At 30.9% G+C, this 8,433-nt stretch overlaps 2 protein-coding genes across 3 annotated transcripts in view; one reads left to right on the plus strand and one right to left on the minus strand.

Annotated features, from left to right (window-relative positions):
• Mfe2 (peroxisomal Multifunctional enzyme type 2) overlaps nucleotides 1-8,433 on the plus strand; it is a 94,906-nt gene that overhangs the window by 18,031 nt on the left and 68,442 nt on the right. The gene's annotated exons all lie outside the window — the stretch shown is intronic.
• LOC121129873 (probable methyltransferase-like protein 24) lies at nucleotides 1,624-3,371 on the minus strand. The gene is made up of 4 exons (XM_040725583.2): nucleotides 3,197-3,371; nucleotides 3,086-3,134; nucleotides 2,125-2,570; nucleotides 1,624-2,052 (listed from the first exon to the last, which is right to left on the minus strand). The coding sequence occupies exons 1-4, from the start codon at nucleotides 3,257-3,259 to the stop codon at nucleotides 1,672-1,674; spliced, it is 939 nt and encodes a 312-aa protein (XP_040581517.1). The 5' UTR covers nucleotides 3,260-3,371; the 3' UTR covers nucleotides 1,624-1,671.

Genomic DNA, 8,433 nt, shown 5'->3' on the forward strand with positions numbered 1-8,433 from the left:
ATTGAAAATTTGAATATTTTATATGTAAGGTATATCAGCTCTCTGGCCTTGGAAAAAGGATACTGTATCATCTTTTGATACAACTGTCTCAATATCAAGGGATTTTTGATTTCACTGCTACTGAGATGCTGTTTTTAGGATCCAACCGGTTTCTGCATTTAGTTTTGAGTTTTACAAGGGGGAAAAACCTTGTATGTTATTGTTGGTGGCTCCAACGGGTAGCAACATTTTAGTCATTTCTAAATATGCAGTTTCATAACCCTCTTCAGGTTTTGACATCTAAAAGCTTAAGAGCTCATCATTGGTCTCAAATTCAATACTTCTTTCACTGTGGAAACGAAGGTCAATAAGTTCTTCTGCCAATCCTTATAGCTGGTCAAGCAAATCAGCTAGTTCATATTTGAAGGGATTTATAACCCAGCTAATACTATATGAATCAGACTCTAGAAAGTAGTCACATAACTTTCGAGTAAGTTTGGTCAGGGACCTTGTGACTGGTTCCTTCATGACACTAACACTGCAGTCTTCCATTACTACCAAAAAATTTACAATTACCCATTTTGGATAATTTACAGCTGTTCACCTACCACTGCCTTAGGCAATGTGTCTGAAAAATCATTAAATTCCATTTCAAAAGTCCTGATACTTACTTAATACGATTTGGAGGTAAGTTCAGTGTTTCTCATTGTTTGAGTGCTAATTTTGCCCACAACAACTTTATTACGATTCTCAAAAAGTAGAATTATAAAGACATTGAGACTTTATATATTTATCCTACTTGATAAGAAATTAAATCTCAAAGTCCCCATTCTTGGCCTCTACCATAGCGTCGATCGCATACTTGGAGGCATTGCAGATCTTTTTCGCGTATTCCTCCGACATGTTATCCCACGTTTTCTCGAACAGCCTTCCTTATGGTATTTACATTCTCTGGATGGCACATCATACTCTATAGTGAAGAGGGTTGAAGTTTGGTGAGGATGGATCACAGATTCACCAGGAACAGAAATTCGCCAAGTTGTCTTCATACCACTTTTGAGTTTTTGCCTTATGGCTTCCAAGCTACCTCTCAAGGTGTTGTCGTCCATTAGCTTTTTAATCTTGCTAATGGCACCCTTGGAGTAGGATATTATACCAGAGATATCCACATAGTGTATTCCTACGTCAAGAATCGCTGACTCACGATTTCTTTTGACCTCCATCTCATTTGTTCGTGGTCTGATAAAGAAATTAATTGGACAATTACTATTCGTTTGTATTGCTCTACCAGTTTTTATTACATTAAAAAAGTCTAAAGTTTCATTTCGCTGTAGTTGAATTTCAAAGTTTTAGTTTGGGAAATCCATGAAGTTCACGCAATGAGATAGGAAGAACGTAACATTTCGTAAAAATGTTCATTAATAGTTCTTTAAAAAAAGTTGGACTATGTAGATGATGTACTCAAACATTTAATTAGCCATGTAAAGCAACTAAGGATAATGCTTAAAAATATTTTTGAGCAAACGTATGTAACAATTTATAATGTAAAGATATGAAATGATAAAAAAATATTATTGCACAAAGTGAAAGGATATTAGACTGATGTTAAAATTTCATAAATGAATGTAATAAGAACATGTTAAATATATTACTTCAAAAACAAAATTTAATCAAATGATAGAGCAAAAAGATTTAAACATTTAAATTGACAAATACAACATCAAAATACGCATAATATCTTTGTTCCTTATCTTGAGTCTTTCCAACACACTCGTTAGGACTGTATGAAACTAATCGGAAGCCTTGTTTATGTAGCTCCTGTATAGATTTCAAAAGTTCTAGGATATGAGATATAACTTTTCCATCAGTTTCTAACGTGGCCAATCCTAAATGAAACTCAATTCCCAGTTGTTGGACATTTTTTAATATTCCTGAGGACACCCATGTTGGAAAAGCCTTTAATTCTGATCCTTCAACATCAACTTTCATGTAAGTAATGATGGTACTCAAGTCATTGTTGGAAGAGAGTATGTCCTTTAATGACTTATTCTTTGTTTTTAATTCAGCATTGTTCTATAAGAAAAAAAAGGAAAGAATATATAATAAACTATAAACAAGATTTTGACTAAACTTTTAGGATTTTACCTTTAAATTATTTTTTATGACAGATTTCCCGCTCTTGACTGCAAGTCCAATCTTATAAAAATATATATTTTTTGATCGCTTAGAAGGGGACTCAATAGTGGGATCATAAGCATGGACCTTGCAATTTGATTCTGCTAATAAGTCCTCAAAGCTCCAATCATCTCCAATACCAAAGGAATATACAAGACAAGTCCCGTTATCGACTGCTGGTAGAAATTTGTCCATACAAATGTATTTGGAGCCATCCAGTGCTCCACAGTTTCCAAGCCATTTTCCCCCGAAAAGGCTAGACACCTGGCAATAGGTTTGTAAAGGTGAGGCTACAGCTCGATAAAATCTGCTTTTGAGTCGTTTACCGTCAATGGCTGATTGGAAATTAAAGCCCACTTGCTCCAATAGATACGCTTCTCTTTCTTGATCTTGTCTAAAGAGACTTGCCAATGGGTCTACAAGAATTGATTGAAAAGTGTTAAGAACTATTTATTAAAGAATGATTCTTATAATGTCGCCACATAAAAAAGCCATGAAAAAATTTCATCACGATGCTCATATATTTTCAACAATTTCTAGCTTTAACCCCAAAAAAATATTTCTAAAACAAAGATTGAAATTTTCCTTATTAAGAATTCGCACATTTTAAGGGAACATTTTTTGATTCGTTACAATATAAAAATCTTTTAAAACATATTTAACATATAGACATTTCGTCTTTTTTTTCAAAATTATTTTAACATTATCTCAAGATAAATGTGGTTGGTACTAGAAAACTTTACATTTTCACTAGTATGATTTATATTCTTAACTCTGCTTATGAAATATTTATTTATTCATTTTCATTTTTGTATGAATGTACATACATATACTTACATTTGAAAAAAAATAAAAACACACACTTACATTTAACTATTAGATATATGTATTATACTTTAAACGGAACCATATTTTACAAAAGAATACTCACTTTTTCCAACTTTTGTATCCTTATTTTGATTGCATTTTTCCAAAGAATCCTATACAAATATTTTCTCAATAAAGTAGTTTTGAAAGTAAATCCAATGTTCTAAATACTCACTAAAGATATGGAATGATAAAATAGAAGAGAAAATAGAAAAAGAGAATAACGACCATACCACATTATCTTCTACTTTATGAAAAAAATATGAAATGATAGTGTGGGTTTTCTAACTTTGTTGTATCATAGTGATTTAGTATTATTTTGACTTGTACAACAAAGGTAAACTCAACAGAAGAAGAACAGAGCCAAGAACATTTGGAAATGTAAAAACGCATGTACAACTATTCTTACGTCATTTTAACCTTTAAGACGGGTCTCCGCATCTATCTTGCGTGTAAAATTCTACATGTATATATATAAAAAATAAACATTTTTGAATCTTCCTCCTCCTTCGTTTTTTCTGCCAAGCAATATTTTTAAAACTACTAATAAAAATTGGAAGGGAAGATTGCATTAATAATAAAAGAAATCTGTGAAAATTGCAATTTCGTTTCTTTTAAGTGTAAAAAAATGAGCTTTCAATGAAATATTGGATTCATAAATAAAATAAAATTGTAGAAATTTGTCTGGAGATTCGTTTGCATATAAATTTGACACATAAAAATTGATGTTTAACTGGAATATCTGTCATTTTCTAATAATATATCATTGTATTTTTAATTTTCGGAAGATTTTATTAAATAATTTTTGCAATAATGAACCAGTTATCGAGGGTTATTTTTTCAACGACATTATTCTCCATAATTTTTTTGTGCAAGTTCGGAAAAAATATTGGTCGGCTTGTGTTTCTCTTTACATGCCAATATTTGCTAATTACTACTCTTTTTGCAAAAATTTGTGCAAAAAAGATTCTGCAATTTTAATTCAAATTTCAAATTGACAATTTCTTCACAAAAATAAAAGATGGACTTCTCATCTAAACATTTATCTTATGTTAGCATGTTATTTGAAGTTTATAAAACAATTATTATTTTTTTTAAATTCATAATAATATAACTTAGAATTCAAGATCCTATAGTGAGTGTATTTAGAGGGGGAGGGGAGGGGGTGCTTAACCGCAATTATTTAATGTGATTATTACATATAATATTAGAAACTGTAAGCGAAGGTTCAAGTGCATCCACTGAAAAGGGGTGAAAGAACTGAGAAATAACAACTATTACATAGTTTATATTTATAATGCCATTTGTCAACCATTTACCATATTTTTATGAAAAACACCTATTTATTAGATTGAAATAGTCAAAAGTATACTTATACTTAAAAAGAGTCCTGTTGTAGGCTTGAAATTGGAATTAAATAACTTCACAAAAAAACTATGATTTATGAATTTCAATGCCCTGATTTTGTATATAGGTATGTGTTAGACTACTTAAATCTAATGAATACTTTTTTCCCATAAAAGTATGACAAATGTTAGACACGTGGTCTTTCGATCTTATGTTATTTCATCATAGTAATAGGGCATGTGCGTTGTTTACTTATATTCGTTTGTAAACACATCACCAGTGAGTAGCGCCCCATTGCGGAAAAATAATAAACCACATTGTACAATAATTATGATTATCCAAGCAACTAACTATAGAAAGACTTCAGACAAATTTCAGTCGCCTGTTGACAAAAGTACTTTCATTTTATTAGTCATTATTATTACTTAAGACTTATGAAAGGGATTTTATTAAGTGATAATTAAATAAAAAGTATTTTTGACTCAAAATGGTTCTTCCAAAAATGAGTTGGACAACCCAAGAAGTTAATTTCAAGAATCTACTCTTTTCAAGAATTAAAAAACGTATGAAGCCCTTCTCAGTTCTCACTAGTAGTCCTTGAATTACAATTTGGATTTAAATCAATTGCAACTAATCCATCTATTAGTCAATGTTACTATTACAAGGTTAGGCAACAAGAAAATATCTTTTTTTTTTCTCCGGAAAGAGTTTCTAGATGAGTATGGACTACCTCTCCTCATTTCGATGCTAATATCAATTAAGTTCAATCCTCGGAATCTATTTTTTTAGTGAGCAAGGACTGACTCACCAAAATAGCGAAGAGCCATCATCCTTTTAGATCAGGATCTTTTAAGATAATATGAATATAGTCAATTCATGAATTACTCATTCTCATGAAGCTGAGGAAAGAATGACAACAACAGTCAACATCTATAAAGAATTTATCTTAATATAATTTATATAAATCTAAATACTAGTCTTTTTTATGTTAATATCCATATGGTTCTTTTAAAAATATTTTTGTATTCTCAAATACATTTCAATTAATCTACATAGTATTTACCTTACAATTGTTTTTATTAAGTTAGAAGTTTAAATGCAATTATTTTTTTTAGAATCCATTGGTTGTGGCTAATACCAAATTATTTGATTTAAGTTTATTTAATCCCTCGTTGGAATAAAAAATAGTAATTTCCATACTACGCATACAGTTTCATAATTTAGGAAGATGAAGGGCATTAAGGATTGATGATGAGGATTACGACATTTCTTTTAAATATTTGATAAGAAATCGATAAGATCCAAGATCATTATCGTGTTTGGAAATTTCGATACTACGATAACTCTTCATCAATTGTGTGCTACGAGAACTTATCTTTGACCTAGCACTATGAGGATTCCACTCGGACTTGAGGTTAAAACTTATCCCGGATTAAGACTGCCTAAATTATGTGCTAAGAGAACTTATCTTTTACCTAGTAGCATGAGCACTACACTTGGACTTGATTTTATTATTACTCATCCTATACTAATTGCCTACCCTTGCTGTAGATTATATTTACTTAATCAAAAAAATAAACTTTTTGCTTCAGATTCGAAATATACTTTTTATTAGAACAAATTATTTTTTTATTGCGTTTAAACATTAACAAACAATACAAATTATTTAAAGCATTGAAGATATTCTGATAATAAAGTCTTCCTGCTTACTCTCTTCCTGCTTACTCGCTGTTAAGATTTTTTTAACTCTTTTGATTTATTATATTGATATCCAATTATTTTCTTTTTTTAATGATTTTTATTATTTACCTCAGGGAAGTATTTTTTGCCATATAATTGAAAATTTTGCATACTTAAAAGTATGATTCTCCTCACATTCTACTTTGGCAATGCTTGAAGGATAAGGATAATGTTAAAAAATCCTTTATTTGATTAAATATTGCCCGTTTATTTGTAAATTTGAAAAAGTTTGAAAAACATAACAGCAAGTGAGTAAGGTTAAGTCCATCAAAAATGGTTGATATCGACCTCATCCAGTAAATTTTGAGACATCATATATAGTCTAGTTGATGTTTGTTTAGCTGCTAGAAACATATCATTGGTGAGACTTGTTACTTAATCTCTGAGTCTTTCCCATTCATCAGGCCAACATGAGAAATCGTTTAAAAAGTGAAGCTGAGAGCAGTCCATGATAATTGGTTTTTTCCATTAATTTCTCTTGGTTACTTCCAATTCGTGGAGATCGTGTATTTAAAATCATCCACCACGTCCAAAATACTTCCAATAAGTCCGTCGTGACAAGCCAATCTATTTTACGATTTCTTTCTCCATAATGTCTAAGTGCAGCGATTGTTGACTTATGAATCAAAGTAAAGGCTTTTTATGGAGCACTCTGTATAAATCCCTTGAAAAACTTTTCCATAATATAGACGAAGCATACATCCATGTGGTTTACCTCCTCTGTGAAGAATCTTTTAGAAGGAGGGATAGTTGTGAAATGAGGATTGATGTTTTTGATACGCTTAATAACTGATTCTATTTCATCTTCAACATTGGTTTCAGTTCAATTTTCAGAAATAAAATAGCAAGTAGTACAAGAATTCAAATAGTCCAGTATATTCAATAAAATATCACACTCATTAATATGATTATTGTAAATGATGTTTTTCAGTAGCTGAAATGAAAGTTCCTTATTCCTGTATCTGAAAAATTGAAGTAAATATGATCACTAATGCATGTACATTTTAACAGACTAAAATGCTAACCACATTCTAATTTATAAGTCTAAATTAACTTTGGCACAAAATCCAGTGAAAAGTACATCTGAATCCGAAAGTTTAAGATTATGAAATATCAGTGCCTGATCAATGGATTCAAAGCGCTCATAAACCCTATCGTGTAAGCGAGCTCTGTCCAGTTTTAAATTTAGTTTTGATATCGAAGAAATAGTATCGGCCATTTTGAATGCATGAATTTTATTCATAATATTTTCTTTTTCTTATAAGATCCGAGTGGAAGAGAGAGAGAGATGCTTTGCATGTGGGAAACAAACGTTTATCTTTTTAATCAATCCAAAGTCTCTCCAAGGAAATCGTCACCCAAAATATTTAGTCCCCTCCAAAAATATTTCCATCGAAAAAAAATCCGACTGGAATGATTTTCTGACCTCCAAACGCAACCAGAGAGGGTAGATTTTATTTTTTGGATATATGAGGGGCTTACTTAATTGGTATAATAGACACTTGTACACCTGAGTTGAAAAGGGAAGTTAATGTCCTTGTGGTGGTTCTTTATAAAAAGTAAATCTTTGTTTGATTTGAAGGCCTCAGCTCTAAATAGCTGAGGACTTGCTAGTTTTTTTAAACCAAAGAATGAAAAGGGCAATAGGATACGGCACACGATCTTGCATTAGCTCCATATTCAAAATTCTTATTCCACCATTTTTGTGGTTAGAATATGGTTTACAACAAAAATAAAGGAAAAATAAATGAAGATATTAATGAATTGTCTATCTGCGATGAACGAAGACCCACCCTCCATGAAACTAAATCGTTATCCTGGTTTTATATTGCAATAGCATCAACAAACTTAAGTTCATGTTGAAAATAAATTAAATATATTTATATATTGGATATTAGAAGGGAAATGGAAAAACCAGAACCGCTAAAGCTGCCTATAAGTATAAGCAGAGCTATTTAAAATATGTCTTGCGGTATGTAAAAATAAAAGAATCCGAAAAATTAACGTGATAATCTTGACAACTCGAAAAATGTTTGGGAGTAAAACAGCTTAAGTGTCATGAGTTTTCATTAAATTAGATCCAAGCCACCGTGTAAAGAAGGAAATAAAATGTATAATGCCGCACAATATATTGCATAAAGCAACGAACTGAGAAGAAGTAAAGATTTAAACCAAGTAGCGAAACGAGGACCCACGTGATCAATAGCTGAAAATTGTGTTGGTGCACAAAAACTTTTTTCTTTGCTAGAAATAATGTTTAATTATTATTTTTCGATAGAAAATGCTCATTCGAAGTCTAGAAGATGGACTTAGCTCAACTAGGGA

Source organism: Lepeophtheirus salmonis, chromosome 14 (genome assembly GCF_016086655.4).
Source record: "Lepeophtheirus salmonis chromosome 14, UVic_Lsal_1.4, whole genome shotgun sequence".
NCBI lineage: Eukaryota > Metazoa > Arthropoda > Copepoda > Siphonostomatoida > Caligidae > Lepeophtheirus > Lepeophtheirus salmonis.